Consider the following 25,544-nt stretch of genomic DNA (forward strand, 5'->3'; position numbering starts at 1 on the left):
TGGAATATTTTAACTCCCTGCACTCTTCTCGGCAGCGCATCAAGGGGTCCTCCATTCCTCCACGGCGAGGCAATATACTCGAAATAACAACATGTTGTAATAATAAAAATTGGAGGACGCTTAAGCTTCGCATTTACGAGTGGAACGCGATAGCGTTATCGGGACCCGTTCGCATCGCATGATTCTTTGAGTGCGCTTTACTGCAACACAGAACATGGCAAAGCCAGCTTACAAAGACCAAGCTTACACCGATCCCCTTAAAGTCGGCTTCACTTTCAAAGAGAAATGCGTTGCTGGAAAGACGTTTCTCCAGGGCCAATATAAGTCGTATTATAATTAAATGTAAAGGCCCTAGGAAGTTTTTTAAAATTATTTATTAATCGTTGGGTATTGCCCCGACGCGCGCGAGTGTCCAAAACGCATTAGGCAGGCCAAGTCCCAATCTGACCTGCCGAGGATGCGAACGCCACCTGGATAAGATTTTCGCAAGTAGGATACCCGAGCGAGCCGGTGTTGGGATGGTAAAAATGCTGTCAAAAGACGTTTGTGTTTCAGTTTCTTCGTAACAAAATTTCGCGTACATTCAAATAACAGTCCGACACCAACGTGTCTGTAGGTTGTGGTTAAGTCGTACTTTGCCATTTTTCTGACGGATTTCACTGTGAGAAATTCAATTATTGTTCATGGAGTTGCCTGCGCGGTCGGGGTTGCCTTCGCGGTCGGGTTAGTTCGGAATTATTTTCTCACTAACACCTTGCGCCACGCGGAGGGCCTGCGCGGTCGGGTCGGGTCTTGTTGGTGGGGGATAATTTTCTCCGCCACGGACGCCGACATCCACGCTGGCGCCGGATTTTCTGTGACACGGGGCCCTTAACGCTATCGCTTTAATAATGTTCTCGAGCGACCTCCTGCCGCCAGAATTATTACCTATCCCCCTTAGTGGGTACGATCCATAAAAGAGGTCCATCATCGACATCATGCTCAGCAGCCACCTTTCAATGCCGAACGGCTTTTGCGAACTTTTTTGGATACCAGAAATGAAGCTGGAGGTAAACTGCGAATATTTTTCTCTTATTAATATTGTCGTTATTCTGGGGGCCAGAAGGAGTAGATGCTACCTTGATATAGTAGCAGCTACTGGAGGAGAATACATCAGTTGGCGATTTCGTGCTCTTACGTCGAGAAAAAACAAAATGTCACCGGGAAATACGCAGCACAACGAGGAACGGTGCGACACACACTCTTGTATGACCCGCCTCTCTTTCCGCGGTTCCCGATCTTTGTCTCGCAGGTTCACGCGCAAGGTGACCCCCGTGGTGGGCGGCTTCACGTGGGTGGAGGACGACACGTTCCGCATCGAGAACCACGTGCTCGAGGACAACCGGCCCGTCAAGGACAGCGCCCAGCTGCGTCACTACTTGATGGCGCTCATGTCCCGGGGCATGAACGTCAACCGGCCCCTGTGGGACGTCCACGTGCTGCCGAACTACGACCGGGGCCGCGAGACCGTGCTCATCGCCAGAGTGCACCAGGTGAACGCCCAGGATATCGCTGTCGGTCACTTATTGTGACGCACTGTCGGCAATATTAGATGAATAACTATATCCCAAGGGGCTGCAAACCACGTTTAAAGAAAATCAAAATGACATAGTGGTTCTTAGTGCCGTTTCTGTCTGCAGTATACCTAAATTTTCATCTACTGAACATTGTCACGATGCCTTTGTACAACAGGAGACCTGATTAACTGGCTGCAACCATGTGCATAAATTAACTATTAGCTACAGGCGTTATAAGGAAGGAAACACTTTTCCTTCATCATTGCTTAAGGCACGCGGCACCTCGAACGGTGCCGCGTGCCTATAGCTCATCAATAGCTCATCGCTAAGGTAGATACTTGGGCCTGTTGATATGCCATAAGAAGGTATAACGTTGCGCATAAAGGGCACGGACACAATAAAAAGAAACTAGCGTAGCTTGCACTGGAGGCGCAATGCTAAAGATGCAGAGGAGCTGATGGGCGCCTAGCTAGTCCTGGCTTATGGGCTAGGCTAAGCACTACCAAGTCATCCCAAGCACTCTCCGGAATTTATTGATCATTGACCGTTTACCTATTGATTGGCTATCGATTGGCTATCGCAAGGTATTGGCCACGCATTTGAGCTAGGCTAAGTACTACCAAGTGATCCCCGAAATTTCCGGAAGTTATTCGTTATTGATTGATTATCGATTAGCTATTGATTGGCTATCGCAAGGTATTGGCCACGTATTTGGGCTAGACTAAGCACTACCAAGTAATCCCCAGCATTTTCCGGAATTTATTGATTATTGTTCGATTATCTATTAGCTATTGGCTATCTATTATCTATTGATTGGCTATCGATTGGCTATCGATGACTGACTAAGCTTATGTAGTCCCAACCATGCTTAGCTAGACTTAGCCACGATCAGCTTCGCAAGTTCACAGGGGTGTGTGCCATTGCGCTTGGACCCTTTCTGCAGTACCGCCAGGATCGGCCCACATTTTTTCTGCGGACGACTAACGGAATAACGGCCGGCATAAATAGCTCCACTGTTAAAATAACGATGGGACACACAAGGCGCATCGCCTTGGGCGCCGTGTGTGTGTCATCGTTTTTTCTTGTGTCCATGTCTTTTATGCGCAACATTATATATCTCATCGAACTTGGTGGGGCCTACAGTAAAGCGGTGGTGTGTAGCAACACTCTCGTCTAAAGCTGGAATCACATAGGGTAATGAGACGGTTTCATTTAGCCACATGTAAACATCCGCAGATATTTTTTCCTTGCCACTTCTCGACAGAACTGTAAAAGCAAATTGCGTACATAAATCTGTGCATGGTGACTGAAGAGTATTTGTTCTTCTCAGAAAATTTGCGCAGTATATTGCATATTGCCTTGAATATTTTTCGAAATCAACTTCGATTACGTAACACATTCACCTCGGTTATGATTGACGAGATGTATACGTGGAACTGTATGGAGGCTTTTTAATTATATTCGAACCACTAGCTTTCTATCCTATTGGCACTACCTTTATATAGGCCGCCGTTTTGAGACGACAGAAAGCAATCGCCAAGTGTGTTTCAAATTCCGCGGAATTTCATGAAAATCCAGGATGCAGCTCCAACGTGACAACCCTCCATACGATGCTGCATCTTCAGCTATGTGTTGTGGGAAAATCGGTTCGGTCCCGCGGTCCCGGCCGGCCGCGCCCCAGGGCGCGCAGCCGCAGCTCGCGCGTTCCTCGCACCACTGCTCGCGCGTCCGTCCTCTTCTTTGTGCACGGTTGGCTCTTAAGCCACCATTCACGTCAGCGTTCCCACACTGCCCCTCCCTCTGCGAGGGCCTTGACGGCACTGACTGGCAACACGGCGGTCGAACCTGGAGGCACGGACGTCGCCATGTTCGACGGCGCTACGTGCTGGTTGAGCACGGCCACGATCACCACGAAAGACACACACATACACCCCTGCGCCGCGTTGCAAAACCATTCGCTCACCCCGCCACGTCGTCACAGCAGGTACAAAACGAGGAGAAGCGACGAGTTGGCGGCGGGTGGTGTAGTTGGTCGTCGGCATAACGGGTGCAAACATTCGCTAGCGCCATTCCTTCTTCCATGACCAGCGCTTTTCCCCGCAGCTGCGCTGCAAAGTCGTTGACGGCACTGGCCCACGGTGGCTGGCAGCGACGGCATGACACTCCTACCAGCGGGCGAACCTTGGAGACTGATGATGCACCGAACGAGGATCGGCGAGCTTCAAGGCCGAGTCACCGAGGTCTTCCAGGAACCCGCAGGCCGTAAACCTAACTGGCTTCCATGACGGACTCCTCGCGAAGATTGAGCGGACCAGGTAGTGCAGCTTCGGAATTAAGGTCTTGCAGGAACCCAAGGCCCTAAACCATGTTGAGGTCTTGCAGGAACCAAAGGCCTTAAACCGTCCCCTGGCGCACACCCGGTCTGGTTTCTCTTCTCCAACCTCGCTCTGACGAGCGCACACAGCAGGTCGCCGGAAGGAGCCAGCCGCCGCCCGCTCAACGCCTTGCCACCAGAGACCACACCGCACCGCAGCAGAGAACCAGAAAACCAGCGCACCGAAGGACGGAGACGCTCTTGAGGTGGTCCTGGCGCGATCGCGCGCATGATGTCACCTGCGCTGGCGATGCCGTTCTCTAACGGTGGCGCCGGGAGCTGCAGCAGCGCGTAGAAGACCACGCCACCACCAGGACCCACGTCAGGCTCGATGACGGCGATGGAGGAGGAACCGGCGGAATCGCACGTCATCCAATGCCAGAGGTGCAGCTCGCACCGCGGAAATGGTCACGCGCCGTGATCTGGTTGGAGTCGCTACCAACCGTTCAACGGCTACCTCCAGCCTTCCCCACGACCATCGTCCGTCCCGGCACGCAGCCGGGGCCCCACGTTACGAGCGCCATTGTGGGAAAACACCTTGGTCCCGCGGTCCACGGCCACAGCTCCAGTTCCAGACGGCCGCAGCTCGTACTTTCCTCGCACCACTGCTCGCGCGTCCGTCCTCTTCTTTGTCCAAGGTTGGCTCTTATGCCACCATTCACGTAAGCGTTTCCACAGTGTTTACGCCGAACAACGTACTTTTTACGGTAACAAACGTGAGCATATGGTTACTTTGTCCATGCACGTAAAGGTGAGGCTTCTAGCATCTAACAGTGGTACGTAAACAAAAAATAGGGTTTTCACCTTCGTAATGTACCAGCAAATGATAATGCTCGATTTCTAAACCATTATGTACCTAGTTTACTTTCGGGTCTTGGGAGTATATGAATCGCTTCCATCACTTTTAAGTCCACTACTGGAAATAGCTCCCCTATTGTATTACAGTTATCTCTGTTCAGTGCGAAAGTCGTTAATTTCCTATATCTGTGAATATAATTTGAATCCTTCATGCGGTAATGTACCCGAACTGCTTCACTCTTAGTGTCGAATTGGCTATTCCGTTCTATTTATCTGCAGCTCAGGAACAAGAAATTTACACTCCTGTGTGCAGATATACTGCAGTAGTCGCAGAGGAGACTGATTGCCACAGCAGCACCTAGCTCCCGGCTCGGCAAATAATTTAATGCCTTCGCTCGCAATCGCTTCCATTCAGACAGAGAGAGAGAAAGCTAGGGGAAGAAAGGCAGGGAGGTCAACCAGACGAGTGACCGGTTTGCTACCCTACACTGGAGGGCGGAAACGGGGAATAGAAAGAGGATTGCGGGAGAAAGTGAACACCGTGTGTTCACGCAGCAAAGCGCCTTGAAATAAGTCAAGTCCAAGCAAGTGAGACGCCGATACATTTGTCTATCGTCATTGGGCTTTTTGAAGGTAATCTTGGCGCTTCCCCATAACTGGTGATGCGCGTTGGAGTCACCTGGGATGACCAAGGGCCCAGTGGTCGTTCGCAGTACGTTGCAGTATGTGGCAGTATATCGTTAAAGTTAAGTTGATTCACTGTTCTACATCATTTATGTGGGTGGTAATCGGGCAAAGCTATGGTATGAGCGAGTCAGTGACATCACGGTGGTCGGGCCCAGATGACGGTGCAGTCCAGTGAGGGTTTTATAGCACGCTTGTTCTGATTTTAGATCCTGTTTCTCACTGTTTTTGTATGTCGGTGCTGCTTTTGACGGTGACCATTTTCACGTGAGATAAATAATATATAGGCTTTATCGGGAATGTAAATATTGTCAAGTGTCTTGCCGGTTTATTCAAAAACAAGACCAATTGTTCGCACTTTTGATGGGGATTCGCATCCGGTAGACATGAGTCCAACATTATTGAACGGCATTTACTATGGCGCATAGGTTATGCCTAATTTATTAATCTATTGCACTATCATATTTTGGCTTTAAACAGGAACTCCAGCAACGTTTATCACATTTCCTTGTATTTGATATCTGTGCCACCGCTTCTTCTGCTGTGAACACAGATGAATTCTCTGCCGAACAAAGTATTTATTTCTTTTTTTTTCACTGTACTAAACACATTTAAGAAGTTGCAGCTTCTTTCCTTTTTCTTTTTGGTGTTCTGCGACAGCTGAATTTGTGTCCAAACAGTGGTAATATTGAGTATTGAAGTGCTTTTCTGCGTAGTGCTAAAGCTGGCTTCAGGTGTATTAGCCGCTAAATTCAAGTTGTGGAAGCTTATCGTTGATAATTATTTCTACTGCGATAATTATTTTTACCATAGGGAATAAGTATGCCTTATTATTTGACAGCTTCTCACAAAAATGTTTTTATTTTACAGATATTATATAACAATGTCTAAATTGACCAAATTTATATATCCGGGGAGTCGCCAAGGGCTGCAAGTGGTTTAGAGTGTTATTTTGTAAAAACAATTTGATATGTTGTGATTCTTTCGAGGTTTTGTTGACAAATACAGAAAATTAAATTACATTGGATGACAACAATCAGGCTTTCTCTCCTAATCCAACGCTCAACCTCCCAGCTGAATATATATATATATATATATATATATATATATATATATATATATATATATATTATATTGTGAGTTCTTAAACGCAAATATTTCGCGAAAAAAAATTGTGGCGATTTGAGAGAACTGAAAGTGCGCCCAATGTGGGTTTTATAAAAGGCACATTGGTCGATAGAAAATCATTTTGGCCTACAAATGCAGAAACAGCACTTTCACTGTAATCATAGTGTCCATTAATGTAACCGCCATATCTTGCATGCACATTGACTTCATCCACACATAGGTCTACTATTCGGAAATGGTATTTCATTTTTTTTAGCGATCTGGCTGTGTTCAGTGTTACTAGTGCGAACGTATAGATGAAACGTCTTCTCTAGCACTATGCAAAGGAGGATGGAAGCGTTGTAGCCAGGCTGGTATAGCTGAGTTTGCACGTTGCCAACGTTTCTAAAATCACACCGTATCAAAGTTTACTGTACACCACAACCATGTCGATGGGCGCAGACAAGTTAGAACCTTCTTTTTTTCTTCGTCTAGACGCTTTTTTCCAGGATGAAATGGCCCCAACGTTTCATTACCACCGAAGTGCCGAGGCAACCTTCTCTAAGAAAGCGAAGTCTCGACACGCCTGGCGTAGTAAACTTGGGGCCTTTGGGATATAAAAGTGGCGAACTCGCGCCACGAAGAACAGTTCCTGTTGAGCCTTCTCCTTCTTCGGTTGTTCACTGCTATCTCTATAATGCAGAGATGGGCTGCGTCCCGAGAGGCCAGCGACCTATATATCACCGCCTCATTTTATTTTTGTTTCTTAGGCTTCTTTTTCTACGCGTATTCCTTTCCTCTACTTTCTCCTAGAGGAACATCAATGTCGTTTCTTAGCGAAATGATCAAGGTATATATACTTTCTCCATCTCTCACACGTAATGCATTTTTTTGCATTTTTTTTCCTGACCACGCAGGTGATCAGCGACGGCGTGTCGTTGATGATGCTGTTCTGCAACCACCTCTGCGACCCGGGGCCGAGTCTGAAGATGAAGCCGCGCTTCGGAGGTTCCAGCTTTCCCCTAAACGTGTGCCGGGCGCTGGTCGTCGGCCCTCTCACGTTCCTCATCTCGTGGCTATTGCTCACCAAGCGCGACTTCAACTACCTCAAGCGGGGCTCCAAGCCGCCCTGCCGAAAGAGGGTCATCGCGTGGACGGCCGGAAACATACGTCTCTCGCAGGTCAGCAAGCGAAGCACCGACCCTCGCGCCGTCTCATGAATAACACTCTGGACGCTGTGTAATAACCCCAGCGAAACAGGACTGTCTAAGTATTACGATGAACATGATTCATACATGTGGAAGCTGCAGTGCACAGGCAAATATGCAGCGATCTTATTCTAGATAAAAATCTTGTAATCCGTTTCTCTCTCTTTGATGCGGTTGCCTGTTTAGTCCACGCGAACCTGCCCTTTCTTTTCTTGTGCTTTCGTTACATCATTTCGTGTCCTGTCACACCATAATAAGAGCATCAGGGAATGTGTGGTAAGTGCAAGAAAAAAAATGCCAGTATGATCCCTCTGTGCGCAGCACCGCAACACGTGTTCTGGCAAGTCGTCATCCCTGAGAGTTAAACGCCCTGATTTGCTGTAGATCTAACAAGCAAATCTGTTGCAAATGCGGGACAAGCATGACGTCGCACGTGAAACTGGAAACGTAGACTGCCGAACATGTACTTGCGTGATCTTGTATACAGTTTAAAGCGCAGGTTCAGTTAACGGTGCGTTCGCCATGTGTTTCCCGTTCTCAAATTTGCAGCTAGTTTTATCGTGCCTGCTATACAATGGCGCCAGCGATGTATGCTGCGTGAAGGAAGAAAGCCGCGTGGCTCGTAATGTACTACGTGGAAGAGACGCGTTGTTTTCAAGAAGCTCGTTGTTACGATGTATAATATGTCATCATACTGAAGACAAGTTACCACAACAATGTTCAAATTGGGTTGCAGTGCGCTAATGTCATTCTGTTTGCATTGTCCCAACAGAAATCTGCACTGAGCTTTTCTGCCTAATAATGCTTGGGGCACGAAGCCGTGGTTTGCAACAATATAGCCACTCACCTCTGTCCCTCCTTATTGTTTCGGATAGAAATGCACCACTCCCTAAGCGGAACAGCGTCAGAACTTGGGAGTATAAGATATCAAAAGCCTCACAGTCGTATTCCTCACTAGCCGTACTCAATGCGTGATCAGTAATTCAAATATACGCGGCGGGAGCGGCGCCCGATGCCCTTGCTTCAAGTTTTCGGCTCTTGCGATTGTCGCAGGTGTACCGCATCAAGCAGATCACTCGGAGCACGTTCAACGACGTCCTCATGACGGCCATGTCAGGATCACTGCGCTGCTTCTTCAAGAAGCACGGTGTTGTCAACCCACCCGACATCAAGGTGAGACCTCGCACGTTTGCTAAAAGCGGTGAGGGGGAGCGTAGTGTATCTGGCAAACTATGAAAATAGGAGCTGCCAATGAGTTTGGAAGGCGAAAGCATTATATGCCCCATGAAGTGGAAAATCCGGCGAGTATCCGGCGGTAAGATCCGATGGCAAGAAAAGCCACGTGACCAAGTGATGACGTCCCGTTCCCGGCGCTGGACCTGCCGCGGCTCGCACGGTGAACAGCTACGGCCTCGGAGACACTCTGTGGCCCACACCCAAAAAAATGACCTTGCACAATTCGACAATTGAATTCACCCACGTTCAAAACCGGCCTGGCCCACTCCCAAAATATACTTGACGCGCCCCCAAAATTTGGGTCGCCCACCCCGGAAATTGACTTAGCGCAGTTCGAGAATTGAGTTGACCCATGTTCAAAACAGATCTTGCCCGTTGCCAAAATTGACCTGGCCCTCCCTCAAGATATGGATAGCCCACCCCCAAAATTGTCTTCCCCAATTCGAAAATTGAGTTGACCCAGGTTCAAAACCGACCTGATCGACCCCCGATATTGACTTGCTCTACCCCAAAAATTTTGGGCGGCCCACCCCCAAAATTGACTTTGCCTATTCGAGCACATAAACAAGTGAAAAGTATCGCGCGAACAGTCAGCAAGCTTTGACATTCAATGCACGTAAAGAGACTTAGGGGCCTTTGTAACTTTTTTACCAACGTTGAAGAAACACTTGTTTTGCGTAGCAATATTCGTATTGATATTTATTTGTTTAATTTTATTTTATTACATTTTTTTTTTGCTTTTTGGTACGTCCGTTAGTAATCTAAAGTCATCCAAAAATTGTGGTTGTTTCGTTCTCTTCCACTATTCGGCCACCCCTTGTCATTCCCCGATGACGATAACCGGTAAGCTAGAGCTCCTAAATAAATCTTCTAAATGAGCAGTACCCGTGATGACGCAAGTAAGGCTGATGAGCGCATTCCACTACACGCATGAACTGCATGAGCGACGCCGCGCAAACGTCATACCCATGACTGAAACACAGCCACAACATCTAAAAGCTTCCATCGTCTCGGCCACTGCATAGGCGGCTGTGTCTTGTCGTGGAAGGTTCCATATACACCCTGAATTAAGTCCAATACTATGCCATAAAAATGAGTCAATTCGAAACGCTATATTTTTTGCAGACATGCGCTGTTCGAAGTAGAATTGCGAATATTTTAGAGACGCGCTGATGTCAGCGTAATTTCCATCGTGCTTTCTGCTGGGCGTTCCGATTATGCGCGCGAACTGCGCAGTTGACATTTGTGTTGCACTATTTCGACAAAGGAATTTCAAAGATTGGCTTATGGATTCCTGGTTAACTTAGACCAATCAATCTATACGGATGCCCTGCGCTTGCCCTTCTTGACGTCTGTATAGGAGCATCAGCACTACTAGCGACACCTTGCGAATATGTTTCTAATCAAAATATGCACAGCTCTCATTGCAATGAGGAGCTTCGTTAAAGTGATTAAAGTTAATGTTAACGTTAACATTAACGTTAAAGTTAAAGGTTTAGGCAGCAACGTAACTTTCAAGCAGCAGTCTTTTCTTTTTCTATTGTTTTGTAATATTGCAACCCGAAGAGGTGTAGAATATGAGGCCATTTAGGATTTACTGTGCTTGAATTGTTGCCTAAAGGTATACTGTATGCTACTGTATGCTACTGTATTACTGTATGCTATTAATATGGTACATAGTATGGTACATACTCCATATTCCTAATGTGTCGCTGTTCTGAGGTCAGCTCTAGCGTCACTAGACAGACAGAACGAAGGGGAAGAAAAACACCCCAGTCAAAGCAGCTGTTAGATTGCCTGGTCAAGTCCCCCGGGAACTGTGTGGATGTGTGTGCTCTTACCCCCGTATTCAGGAATACATCTTCACCTCAAGCAGATGCTTAACTTGATCTAAATGGCGCCTGTCATGAACCTGCCAAAGGTTACCCATTGAGCGCATTGGGCACGTTTACGCCAAGCGTCATTTAAGTCAAGTCAAGCGTGGACTCCAAGTTGAGTTGCATTTCTGAATACGGGGGTTAAAGTGCAAATTCTCTCACTCATACGTGGTTAGACAAAATACGTCAGAAGGGACGTCATTGCGACGACAGTACTTATGATGCACGCCGAAGTGAAGTTAGAAAATATGCGACTGCCTACTTTCTTCTCTACGGCAATGAATCCTCCCTGTGGCATATCTTTTCATTACACACTATTAGCCAATCTTTTAATCCTTGGGTCTTGTTGTTCTAGTTTCTGCCTAAGAAACTTTGTATATTTAATCGGTACGTCGTGTCTGTGCTCGGGCTCGTGTCAATCATCGTTACACAATTTAAGTGCACTTTAATAAGTCTTCGGCGTGCGTGCTCCAATTACCTCTGTTTTTCGCCACTTGAAACCAGCATATTATATGCAAATTTCCTCGTTTCTGCCCACTATGGTGTTCACTGTCATCCACGACTGCGTTTCACATCCCATGGCACCAATTCTTTAACTCTGTAACACCACCGCTTAATTGCTCTACGCGTAACATGACTTGCATGACTAAATTTCCTCCTCTTGATATCAACTAGAGCATCGGCTATATCACCCCGTTTCCCCTCCAAATCGTGTATCTTAACATTACGCCTATCCTATTTTGTTGCTGATAACAGCAGGTATCTCGGCATGAGCAGTTAATTTCTGCTCCATTCTACTCACAGCACTCATTTATCGCTTCTTGACCTCATAATATAACCCCGCACCTCCGTACACACTGGACTGGAGCTTGCCGGTCACGTGCAGACAGCAGGTCTGTAGGATTATTAGAGAAACGAGGCGAGAAACGCGCGAAGCGAATTCCGCGTGATTCGCCGTGTTTCGCCACTTTCCTTTTTCTACCGCGTGAATCTCTGTGTGCCAGTTCCTTGACAGTGAAGTGCAACTGTAAGGCAATGCACGTGTTCCTCTAGGGTTATTTTTCCCTCCCCCCCCCCCCCCGCTTTTTTTTGTTTTGTTGGTATAAGCACACTCAATATTCTGCAAACATTCCAACCGGTCTAGTTCACATTTTCGATGTAGATTCTATGAAAGCGCTGCGCTAGCTGCCCTGACTTACAAGAGACTCGTTGCATACACGTGCTCTGAAAGCTGTTTGGCTGAAAGCTGCAGGCGCCTCTACTGGCGTGTACGCACTTGTTTTAGTCGAGAAACGCACGCCCGCTAGGCAATTCCTGTCGCGCCTTTTCTGTACACTCAAAACGAACCGAAAAGAAAACAAAACCTGATTTTGTCTCGCCCGGGCACTGTGTCCGAGATCTCGTAGGTTCCCTATAGCGTCAGAATACGCAAGCTCGCGCCTCGTAGTTGTGAATTCTAGGCGCATGCCTACACATCTTTCTCCGCATTCGTAAGCGTGCGTAAGCGTTTCCTGGCCCCTGTGCGCGTTTTGGAAAAGTACGCAGCGACATGAAAGAACAAATACCACGCTGCAGTCCACCAGTTCGGGCACTTTCACGAAGCGCTGCACGTGACTTCCTATCTAAACGGCGTCGAACTGCGATATATTCTTGTTCTGCTCGAGTATCGAACCGAACCGCGTAGTGCGGCTTAATCTTTCTATGCCTATAATAGTAATGGAACTCTCCGATCGATTGCGACAATTTTATTGCAACTAAGAAATAATAGCTTTTCACATTGATAATGGAGTCCTGGTGCAGTGGTTCGTTGTTAAGTCGAAAGACCCATGAAGCTAAACATCCGCCGTCCGTTGTTATTATCCGATATTACCAAAACCAACGTGACCAAGTGATGACGTCACGTTCCAGGCGCTAGACCTGCTGCTGTTCGCAATGCGAAATCCCAGGGTGAACAGCCACGGCGTCGGACGCCGTGGCTGTTCACGCCGTGGCGCACACTCAAAAAGCTGATTTGGCCCACTCCCGAAATTGTATTAAATAGATTAAGGTTGGTACAAATTAGAGAAAGGTGGATTAACGTAGACATTTAGTGTACGGTGATAACTTAGAGAAGTCATTATGCTTTCGCATTCAAATCACGTAAGGATACTTAAGAGACTGTCAACTATTTTCTTGGCTGCCTGCACGGAAGGCGTTTTTTTTTTTTTTGGGGGGGGGGGGGGTGATAGCAATTATACGGAGTCTCAGTGTCCGTTTTCGCCGTTTCTGTTGGTGCCATCATGCGCTCGCAATACCTACGTACATCCGCGATCAGCCCGTAGGAAGTTAAAACGCCTCAAGGGATGCGCACACAGTAAGCTTTTTTACAACCTTCAGGGTGCTTTTGGTTTGTCACACGGATAACACTCTTACAGTGGCATGCCAACATTCGAAAAATATCCGTTGCGTTTGAGACCCTTAAAAAGTGGTACTTGGTTTAGATAGGAGTGACATAAAAATATTTTAAAGAAACAATGGTTTCCTAAGTGCGCCGTACTTTCCGCTCGTCTTAGTGAACATTACTATCTTTACTCAAGCAGAGAATATAGGGAAGGTAATTAAAAGTTATCCAGTTAAAGTTATTTGACATTTATTTCTTCACAATAAAACATATTGCCACGAGACAGTGAAGGGGCTGCTACTGTCAGTTGTACCACGGCGTCAAATGAAGCGTCTGTACAAGACGCGATGACGGATATCGGTGCTAAAGACCACGGAGGCAGCGTCACTCCCTTCAGCAACGGCAAACGTTTTATTGCGATAGCAATTATATGGACACTTCAACCGGATTTCTGCCGTCGGCGTCGCCGTCGCCGTCGCCGTCGCCGTGAGGTTCCGTATAGATAAAATCTTCACCGCGCGCCGTATGCCCGAGCGCAAGCGTGCTGCGACGCACGCTATCACGGAGAGCGAACGCACTCAATCCCCCACGCGCACGCAACGAAGCGGGAAGCCAGCGCCGGAGGGAGCCGGGGGGGGGGGGGGGGGGGCGCTTCTGCTGTGCCAACAACCGCGCTCGTCGCTCGGCCGCACGGTCTCTTATCTCTCCCGCGCGCAAGCAAGGAAGCGGGAAGCCAGCGCCGGAGGAAGCGGGGGGGGGGGGGGGGGGGCGCACTTTTCTTCTGCCAACAACCGCGCTCGTCGCTCGCCGCACCGTCTCTTATCTCCACACGGCTCTGACCTTTATGAGCCGTGCATTCGCGGCTCAGTTCCTGTTGAAGCGATAGACCGCACGTACCTTCGCCCGCAGCGGCGTATGCTTGCTGCCAGCGTTTTGACCGTCGTTGTCTGCAGTCATTCAGTGTGATCTCTTCATGTTTGTTTGTGCGCGCTCACACCACGCTTGTTCATTCAGTTAGTAATAGTCGGGTCACATTTTCCAACGCACGCTACACATGTAATGCTGCCCGGATCGGCAGTGCAGCGCTACAGGTGTGTGCCTTCGCACGCGCGCTGCCCACGGGAAGCGCTTCTCATAAACACCACCGTTTCACACGCGCCTTCTCGTGGTCATCGAGTCTCTCTTCATGTCGGTCTACTTACGCCGCAGCACACCTGCTTACTTAATCAGCTCATGTTTACTACAATTCATATTGTTACCAAAGCCGCTCACCTTACTTCGTATGACATTGCTGTGTTGCTATCGCATTCATTGCTTCGCCCTTAGGGCGAAACTGTGACATTTTTTTTGTCCAGCGGGTTGTTGATTCACAAGGTCTGATAATGACGGATCTTGACAAGCATCGACCCCAGGTTTTCCGCTATTTATCGAAAGCTCGCCGGCACCACAATTGACTGAAGCCCCGCTAGTTTATACACACACAGGTGGCCGAAGAAATGGACGAACACGGATTTGCAACCAGGAATTTCGCGTGGAAGGCACACACTCTAGTGCCTACGCCCTGCATATCTTTCTTACCGCATTGCCTCTGTTCAAATCAGGGAGAGATGGTTCTCAACCCAGCATGGGCTGAGCAGAAAAGCGATCAAAACTCTGTCATGTACATCAGCTCTTCAAACCTAGCAAGCCAGTCTGGCTCTGGTGGTTGGAGCCAGACCGGCTCATTCGAACCATTCGGCTTAAAGCTTCGCGCAAATACCGCCTTATTGGCCTCGTCCGGATATGGATGACGAACTTCCATTCTTCATAGCCAAATACGGCGGAGTCGACGATCATGATCATGTCTAATGGCATGCCTCCGTCATTATACATCGTGCATGCGCAATATACATCTAATACCCCACACAGCAGATATACGTGGCAGGTCTTCCGGTGTTGGTGTCAATACATATGATTTGTCCCTAAACTTATGTTTTCTTGTAACGTTTGCGCTGCCCAAGCCCGGCAAAAATATTTCTATTTACACAGGTGGCCGTAAGTGACCAGAAACGCAACGTGGGTGCACATCATTCCGATTCATAATTACTTGTCGGGAATTATAGTAAAGCAGCTTGGCAAAAGTTAATGTGGCGACTGAAATAAAATAGCAAGAAGTAGAGCGCTAGAAAATAGTAAATGTTCTGATATCCAAAAATATGCTGTGATATGATTGATATTCTTTATACTCACTATTAATTAGGACGAAGTTTATTAAGGCACAGTAATAATACGCAGCTAATTAAGGCACTCGAACCCACGACCTTTGGTGGGACAAAACAAGTAATAGGAAATAACAACGCATTCGAATGAGAACGTCAAGTATTTTAAAGAATGTCTAGTGACCGCGCAGGCTTTCGCTTTCATCCTCTTTAGCGTATGCTAAAGTGACTGTCAACTTTTCCCTTGTTCCACCACTTACTTTGTTCTCGCCTTCCAATCCAACAATTATTTTGCCGTGTCTGTCTTATCTCCTGCGGCGTAACTTGTACCAGTTCCAAAAATAGAGGAAACGCCTCTATTTTCTTCTCTTTTTTTGCGATCTCTGTTATTTGCTTTTCATTAAAATTTAGAATTTCCGATGCTATTGCTTCAATTTTTGCTTTAGTATCTCTTCCAAATTTTAAGGTTAGATGTTTCTGATCGCTACCCAGGCCATTTTCTCCATGTTCGTCTATCATCATTTGGTCTACGGCGTAGTCGATACATGACTGCCTGTTTCCGCATTGCCACGTTAGCTGTGCATGACACTTATTCTCCCTGTTAACTACTATAAGGATCTATAAAGATCTGCTTCTTCTTTTTAGTCTGCACTATCTGCGGGAACGGCCCATGAAAAGGCTTAAAATCCAGGTACCCGATATGGAAAAGGGCATGTAAGTGAATAATAAAGACTATATTTCTCGAAAAGCTATTAGGCAGATGAATGTAGCTGAGATGCACAGCTGTTTTAGCTCGTGCATAGGAGCGATCTTCTTAATTATGTGCACGAAATAAAAGAACGGGCAATTTCACGTCCTTTAATGGCAAGGCATTCATTTCTAACTTTTAAAGTCACGCATACATATTTAATTCCGAGAGCACACGAGCGGCTTAAAAAGGCTTCAGAATTGTTTAATATATAACAGCAGAACTTCGTGTATACAGCGGATGTAAACCAACAAGCCGACTGTTTTGTGGTTTGTCATCGTCCGAAGTCACGTAGACGTATTTCTACTAGCCTAGTCTTTCACGTCAATAAAAAAGCGGTGCGATGCATTTATCGTATAGATGTTTCGCTGATCGAAGCGCTTCCACGCGTCATTGCGTCTCAATGTGCAAATTGTCTTTATCTTCACGCCAAATTCGCACCGTACAAGTTGCGCTTTGCCCGTCACCCGGTTGGCCGCATCAGGATTCCCTGACGATTCTCATTTCGGGAGGCGGTACGCCGTTGAACTCACTAGAAGGGTGGTAAGCAGCAAGAAATCCACTGTAAATTTCAAAGTAGAATTGTGCTGCCAGTTCCTTATACTCACCCTTCTCTATTTTTCTTGTTACGTGACGCGGGAAGCTGTCACATTTCGAAGACTGTGCAGATCGGTCGAGTTGCAACAGCTTCGTTTTCCGTCCTTTCTTTCTGAGTTTCTTCTCAGGGTTTATTTCTGGACTGTTCTCGATCAGACAATATTTGGTTTTTCGTTTCTGCTCAGTTTCTTTCTTTCTCTCCTCTGACACTAGCTTGTCTGGACGTCGGCGCAGATAAGACGCTGAGACTGCAGAACCTCCCGCGCCCAGCTCTTTTTCTGGCCCACTTATGCTGCCCAAAAAGTACTCTTATTTTGGGGTTCAGAATTGGAAAACGCTTTCCAGAACTCCCCGCTTCGAGATAATCTGGCAGGGCAGTGAAACTCCTCGCAGTTGTCGACGTCAAGTTCTCAACATGTGCGCAGTTGGCAGAACAAGCTTGCATGCAAAAAAAAAGAAAATGCATCGATGATTACTACACTCCCTAATGCGAAATTTCAGTGCTGATGTAACGTGTTTCATTTGTGATATATTTGCTGGCGCGGACAATCTGTCTCGTCCGGCACGTTGCGAACGGGGCGAAGTTTGGCGCCACTCCCTCGGGCGAATCGGAAGATCGCGAGAGGCATCGTGTGGGTGATGCATGGGCGCGATTCACAACAGCCGCCGCAGAGAGACCTCCGCTCATGCAGTGCTTTGTTTCCATGTATGGTATCGTTGGACGAGCTCGCCGCATGCCATCGGTCAACAGACGACGGCGTGCCACTCTGGCGCCATTTCGTAGTGGTCGTCGCCGCAAAACCCGCCACAGGCAAAGCTCGTCTTGCGCGACACCACGCTTTTCTTCTCACACTTTCGCCATACGCTCCTCCTTCGCAGTCGCCTCATGGCTCCGCTGCACCCTCCTCCTCCGCTTTCCTCCTCGCCCTGTATTCGCTATCGCAGTCTTTCGTCATCCACTGCAATCCGCGTTTGCTATCGTCCTTCGGTGTGCTCGTTCGCTCGGTTACGAGAGACAACGCCGACGCTCGTCGCCGGAACGGGCGCCTTAGAGCTGAGCTCTAAAAGAAACAGTGGTGAAACGACAAGCAGCGCTTGCCAAGCGCTCCGCGTTCGTGGCGTCATTTTGTTATCATTAAGAATGCCAGTCTTGTCACGACTGTAAGTCATGATGCCAAGCTGTCTCAGCAGTGATGTCTCGGTGCAGCGTTACAGTATCTGCGAAACGTCACTCACATTCTGAAAAAGCTGCGCTGTAACTATAGGGCCGCAGCAAGATTGACATGACCAACCAGGCCAACTGCACACAGTTTTCCACCTTTTAGTTTTAACAGCGAAGCTGTTCTAGCTAACCGTAAAAAGTGCCACCTGATGCCGCAAAACCTCGCCGAGCTATGACGTCACTGCGTTACCTAGCAACCACCTCGCGGAGCGGCGTGTGCCTCGCCTCCTCTCCGTGCCATGCACATGTTGCCTTGACATGGGACGTTAAGGAGAGGGAATGAGAGCATGCGCGCGGCGCGCGCAATACTCGGGAGAGGGAAAGAGAAAATGAAAGCGAGATAGAAGAAAAAAAATATGTGGTTGATCCCTCTTATATAGGAATCGGTATAGAACACGAAAGTGAAACGTGTCTTCACAGAAGTAGTGTAATGTTTATTGCACATTGATATATAATGTCTATTGGTGTTTTGTGGCTAAAGCGCCCTTAGGCGTTGATGCACCCACGCTGACGCCTGGTGGCACGTCTCCTCCATCACGACTACCAACGTCGATGACCATGAGCAACCGTCGTGCATATGGAAGCTGCACTACGCTGCACACGCTAGCACAACGCGAAAGACGAAGCACGTAACTGACACACTAATACAACGCGAAAGACAAAGCACGTAACTGAATCGTCACCGAGTCAAATCAGCACGTACAGCGCGTCGTAATTGCAGCCTCCGCGATCAACTTCAGAAACATTTTCAGAGCTAATTGCGGAGGCCACGCTCCGCTGTGCTGAGTAGGGTGAACGCCACCTAGGTGGCGTTGGTAGTGCTTCTTGATGCCAGCGTCCCTTCGAATGCTGGCATCGAGGCGTCGTAGTGCTGAGACCACCGAAGCGTTCACTGTCGGTGCGCGTTAGTGTCATAATGCAGTACTTCTCTTTTCTGCTCGTAGGCGGCGGCACCACCCCGAGCAAGAGCGCGGGTACACGGAGGAGTGTTAGATATATAAGGCGCGTCTGTGTAGCTCTCTGCAAATGCGTTTGTGGCGCAATGGGTTAAACGCTCGGCGATCTATCGTCGCGGACCGAGAGGTCGTGGGTTCGATTTCCAGATTTTGCATGTTTGTGGAACTTTTTCTTCTGGTTTCTTTCTTTGTATTATGTTCGTGTACATTGTAAGCTGACGTATTTCCGTGACGGAAATACGTCAGTGAAGTCTTGGTGGACCCCGGCATAAAACACTTTCGTGTTAAAAGAAATTGTAGCAGCACAAACGAGGCAACGCGCAGAGCTGCTGCTGGCGCCGCCCGCGTTGTCTAGCCGCGCATGCGCCAAATCAGTAGCGATGACATCACCTCGCGTTGCTTAGTAACCGCTGGCGTAGGTGCGCGCTCGCTTAGGTGGTGTTGTCTCGCTCCGCCCGACACAGACACGGCTCGCCGAGCACGCGTCAGCTGCGCGCTACTGCGCATGCGCCGTGACGTCATCCTGGCGTGTCGTCTGCTGTGCGCCGCTCGTACACTGCATAGCTTTCGCCCAGTGTGCATGCGCTTGGCCTCGCAGTTTTCCATAAAAGGGGCTGCGTCTAGTCGTGTCAACTTTCGCTAGATATCGAGCGGCTAGCCTCCAACGCGTTTGGCTTCGGCAAGCAACAGCGTTCTTGGCACTGTGCCAACTTTGGTTAGCCTGCCTGCGGTTGTGGCATGTCAGGAACGCTGTCGCTCGTAGGCGCCGACGCGTCCAGCGCTATAGTCACGCGAAATGTCGCGAAAGAAAAGGTACCTCCGAAAATGATCGCTCGAGAATACCTTCCCCTACATGCGTAGTTAAGTTAAACCATGTTAAGACCTAGCAGCAACCAAGTTAATACCTAGCAGTCCAGTAAGACAGTAAGACAGTGTCGCTTTGCCTAAGCTTTGCACGACCGAGTGCAAACTTGCCCGTTTTTTTTGTTTTTTTTTTCTGCAGTTTCCACACCATAGAAAACGGGTATAACAGTTTAACATCGGGGGCGCCTTGCGCGATGCATTTTACATGCGAAAGAATTTACCAATGGTGATACAGTCTTACCTGGGCGACCTAGGTTTCACCACAAGAGGAAGACAAGAAGACGAAGGCGTGCATTAAGGATGAGCTCAAACGAAAATACATATTTACAACATATTTACAGGTTTATATTATGGAGTCTTTCAGAATCGGTCCAATTTGGTTCGAGTCCCTCTAAAGTGTAAAATCTCTCCCTGGCCTGCGTAATCGCCACCACTGGCAACGGATGTGCGGGGGCTTTCTCACGTTTGAAGGCAATAATGTTGTTTGATCAGAGGAAACTCGAGCAGGCCGTTTTCAGGAAGCAGTCTGGTAGCGACGACAAGCCGAGCTTGTTGTCCTATATATAGGATGCCCCAGGTAACGTTATAGCCGAATTGCTAATATTAAAAAGATTTTAAAATTTGGTGCAAGATACGATTACATGTACTATGGTGTTTGGTAGTCTGATCTCTGACTACCAAAGCACCGCAGCTCTTATAATCGTATAGTGCACGGTTTTATTTTTATATCTTATTTCTTTAAACAGCTAGGCTAACGTTAACTTCGATACACGGTAGAGGCCGATCATGACAAATGGCCCAAAACCGCCGTGAGCTATGGCACTGCAGCACGTGTGGACAGCTATTCGCCTCGCACCGCTCATCTCATTCCCCAGCAATGCATCCACCTATATGCTGCGCTAAAAGGATGCTGAACGAGAAACACTAAATCAATCTAGTTGGATAAGTCATTATTTTAATATTCTATTGCGTTCAATTCGCTCTTAAAGTTTCCCTATTAGAAATAAAAATGAACCACAAACCCCAGGAGGTCAAAATCAGTCCACAGTTTTAACATCGGAGCTGTTTAAGCCGGGCGTAATGTGCCTGCTGAAACCAAAAAAAAAAAAACCCTCGCTGAGCAAGAGCGTTGCCTAGCATCCACCTCGCGCAACGGCGCGTGCTTTTCTTCCTCTGCGTGCCGTGCATATGTTGCCTTGACATGGGACGTTAAGGAGAGGGAAGGAGAGCATAAGCGCGGCGCACGCTATGCTGGGGAGAGAGAAAGAGAGCGAGAGAGAGAGAAAGTGCAGCAGCACCAACGAGGCAACGCGCAGATCTGCTGCCGATGCCGTTGGCGTTTCCCCGTTTCCCCGCGTTCGCGCCGAACGCGCGGTGTCCGTGACTGCAGTAGGCGCCTCTGGCGGCGTCTCGGCAGATTTCGACCAGCCACGCCCCGGCAAGTGTGGAGGGGCAGCATGGCCGTGAAGTCACCGGGGAGATAAAGCTCGGAGCCGCCGCGACGGCGGCAGAACTCTCGTTGACTCTGTGGCAAGTACATGTAGCCTTGACATCGGACGACGAAAGAAGATCCGGACACCCGAAGAATAAGCCGCTCATCTTGACGCGCGTCGCGCGCCCAAGCGAGAATCTGCGCGTCGGCGGCGAGCCGATTCGGAATACCGTGCCTGGCAGCACTTAGCATTTCCTAGCAAAACTAAGCCAAGCCTAGTAAAACCTGTATGGAGCTAGGTCGATCACCAGCTCCGCTGTTTACTCCAGCTATAGTGCCTAGAATAGAAGTATATTCTAGGCACTATACTCCAGCCTTGCACCACTACTACTGCAAGCTGCCCACGTTTTAGATGCGAAGCATCTTATGCTCGGGGCTATGTCACTCCCTGGCTCCCTCCATCCCCCCATCCGCCTGCGGTGTCCACACCCCTACTGCGCATGCGCATCCTCCTCCCCCTCCTCTCCTTGTCTCATTCCTCTCCTCTCGGCATTCCTCCTCTCCTCTCCGACGCTCCTCTCCTCTCCGGATTGCGCAATGAATGGCAACACCTGCGGCTCCACGCGCGATAATGCGAAGCAACTTAGGTAAGAGGCTCGACGGTAGGCGCCCCAGCAGCACCGGCAACAGTCACCAACGCCGCGCGCGTTCGGTGCGAACGCGGGCAACACGCCGATGGCGTCGACAACAGTTCTGCGCGTTGCTGGTGCTGCTGCATGTCCAAGTTTATACAGCTGATAAAACTGCCTTGAATCGACCTATGGCTGCTTCGCATACTACTCAGGGTTCCCCTACGGGAAGCTGGTGTAATTTTTTTCAATATGGTGCGCCTCATAACCCACGGTGCAGTTCCGGAACGTCAAACGCCGTAATGCTAGTCAGCTTTTTTTTTTTTTTTTTTTTTTTTTACACCAGCAGCACCAGCGCCGGCGCTTCACGGTTGCTCGACAAATTTTCAACTGCCTTTTTGTATTTAATCCACCGTAGCCCAGTACAGGTTAATAAAAGTTCCAAACTTTATTCTTTGGCTTTTTTAAGAAATACTATTACTTCATCTTTACCGATCGATAATTACCTAGGCGTGAGACACGGCCCCGAAATACATGACGTCACGGCGAGTTCGGGCACGAACCTCTGGGAAATGCGGCGTTGCCACATTTCTTTTTCCTATTTTCTGGATTATGTGGCTTCTCGCGTTATCGGGTGCTTTTGCTCGGTATTGTAGAAGGTGAATTAATTTATTAATTCATTGTTTATTCAGACAATGACAAAAGAAGAAATGCACACATTTGACTTGTTTATACACCAGTACAAGCCAGAGTGGCAGTTCGGGCAGGTTGAAAATCCTTAAGAAAGTTAAATATGCGCAAGCTCGACACCAACTAAGAGACATATACACCCGCAAAGACACTGCGTGCGTGCTCGCGCGCGCATGTGTGTGTGTGTGTGTGTGTGTGTGTGTGTGTGTGTGTGTGTGTGTGTGTGTGTGTGTGTGTGTGTGTGTGTGTGTGTGTGTGTGTGTGTGTGTGTGTGTTGTTCGTGTCCAGCTTGCGCTTATTTAACGTTCCTGTCTATGAGCCTGATCACAAAGGACCAATGCCTGACGATGTATCAGACTCCTTTTAAATTACTCACTCAATAGCGACACTTTCGTATAGCTTGAGCTTGAAACAGGAGCGCACGAAACCACCGATACGAAATGTATAGATAATATTCACTTCAAGGCACCATCTGTATATGTACTTAAATTTAAAACAATTGCATACATGCGACACGTGCATACAACGTTGCATAAAAATCTATTATCTATACATCTATGCCACTACAATTATGAGCAAGCTGTGTACATCTCAAATTATTATTCTCTTCAGTGCCCTTTGAGACAGCATGTTCCACTTACTCATATCCTGATAAAGACCACAGACTTTAATGATGCATATAATGTTTTCTGTGCCTATGCGTAGCCTGGCCCTCTCATATAGTCCCATTGACTAATGCGTCCATCAGAGGAAGTAAACGTCCACCCCTTCATTACGCTGCTTCTCAGTAACGTATCGAGTCATACTAGCGTCAGACAGTTGGTTTGTCGACGAACTTATTCTATGGCACTTTTTTGTCACTGGCACGAAGGTTTTACGAGAAAGCTATTGTACGTTTGAGAATGTCCCTTAGACGACCACCCCTCCTATTGCACACGCTAGCAAACCTCTCGTGTTTGTCTAGTCTATAGCCCCGTGCACCACTCAGTTGCAAAGAAGTCACGAAAGATCCACCAGCAAGCTCGTAAAGCCTTTGTTTCAGTGAACCAGCCATACGATGCTCCCCACCTTCTAGTGCAGGCACCTGTACTGTATGTTGGCCAAGCGGTATCCAATCATTACGGACACACCAGCGAAAAGACAACTATAATTCTGAAGCATTGGTATCTACTATCCTAGATCACGTCTTCATCTTAATGAACAGTGAATGTTCGCACTTTTACCACAATACAACTGCTCAATGGAGGGGGATGTAACAGAAGAATGCGCATTTGTAAAGCTTATGGGACAATAAAAAATTACGGTGTTACGTAAATATACATTTCAGAAACTCTCAGGCCGAAGCAATTTCGAGACTCAAAAATGCGAACGGCATTTCACAACATGATCTATCAGCTTGCTGTTCGCAGTGAACAAAAGAACTCGCCTTCAGCTAGCGTTATTTTGTAACAAAAGCGAAACTGAAAACTATAGCTATGGGAAAGAAGATGCGCTATAAATAAGCGAAAAATATATATACATATATATTGCGTTCTCTAATTTAACGAGTGCCGTAATCGTGCGAGCTTATCTTTATTTCGTATTTTCGAAACAATTTTTGTCTTTCAGGCTTGGGCACCTAGTATAATTGGTTTCGTCGGGAACGAAGTGTAGATAGAGCACTATCAAAAATTAATGCGCTTCCTTTTTTCCCGCGAAATTGAGAACGCTGTCCAAAATGTCCTTGTGCAATGCGAGATGGTTCCTAAGTGTGAAGCGTAGAAAACATAAACACGTGGCAATTTTAAGTCTCAAGCTTTTGTTGAGCTTGTGCTGGTACCGAAAGAACTGCTGAAAAAGAAAGAAATGAAAACCTGCCAATGGGAGGGATTTCTCGTTTTTTTTCTTTTCTTTTCTGTTTTTAAATACTTATTTCTCACGGCCATGGCACGAAATACTCTGACGGCATGAACGTCCTTCTCTCTCCGTTCCGACTGAGCAGTTGGAACGGAGAGAGAAAGACGTCACTGCCTTTTTCGCATTGGCCGTTTTCTGTTTCTTTCTTTCTTTCTTTCTTTGTTTCTTTCTATTTTAGCGAAGCGTGAAAGTGGCTTAAACGCAGCGTGCTCTATTCATGCGAGCTCCGTCCGCTTCTCGAAAGGCTCTGGGTCATTTTTATAGTGAAGCACTTTTGGAACTTTTGTATTCCCAACACGCCCCGCAATTCCTCCCCCCTTCTCCTTGTTAATTTTTTTTATATTTTTGTCCGAGAACCCAGAGCAGCTTTTATTTCACGCCGAGCTGCACAGTCGTGGCACGAGTGAAAACTTCTAACTTTGCGTTCCTAATATTTCCTTGCGCCCAATAAGCTTCTTCGCGCCCAAACGCCGTCGCGACATTTTTTTTTCTTGTTTGTTTTCGTTTATTTCGTAATAATTTTTCCCCCGCAGCGTAAGATCGAACGTGTCTGTCACACCTAGCTCACGGTAGCTCCACCTATTCGGTTTCTTCGCTTCACATTTCTTTACGCTTGAATACCTCATTCTATTTCCTTCTGCGTATTCCGTCTCGTTCTTTGAAAAGCAATTGCGAGTCTCTTGGGAGATCTAGGAGGAAAGTATTTTTTTTGCGAACCACTTTCTTTTACGTTCATTCCGAACTTTGGTTTCTTTTTTTTCTATTTGTTCGTGAAAGTGCGGAAGCCCCTTGCGGGCTGTTTACTTGCTTGTCTGCGCGCCTATTCGCAAAAGTGCAGCGTATAGCTCCTCAGTTTTGCTTTAGCTGAACAAAGCTTCCAGTTTTCGCCACACAGTCAGCCTCCAGCGGCGCCACTCACTGCTTCGGTCAATTCAAACGTCATTTCCGAGCTCGCATTTCCCCCCCTCCTCTCCTATTCATTCATGAAAAATGAAGGACCGCTTATATCGTCTTCAAACGCTCCTGACACTCCGGGTGCGTGGCTGTTTCCGGCCAATCAATTTTCTTCCTCAGATGTCAGATAAAGAACTG

The 25,544-nt window shown here is 47.7% G+C and overlaps 1 protein-coding gene across 1 annotated transcript in view; it reads left to right on the forward strand.

Moving 5' to 3' along the window:
* LOC119465254 (uncharacterized) overlaps nucleotides 1-25,544 on the forward strand; it is a 405,770-nt gene that overhangs the window by 301,894 nt on the left and 78,332 nt on the right. The window contains 3 exon segments of the mRNA XM_037726053.2: nucleotides 1,292-1,532; nucleotides 7,437-7,700; nucleotides 8,781-8,900. Coding sequence (XP_037581981.1) covers nucleotides 1,292-1,532; nucleotides 7,437-7,700; nucleotides 8,781-8,900 — 625 coding nt within the window.

Source organism: Dermacentor silvarum, chromosome 9, assembly GCF_013339745.2.
Source record: "Dermacentor silvarum isolate Dsil-2018 chromosome 9, BIME_Dsil_1.4, whole genome shotgun sequence".
Taxonomy (NCBI): Eukaryota; Metazoa; Arthropoda; class Arachnida; order Ixodida; family Ixodidae; genus Dermacentor; species Dermacentor silvarum.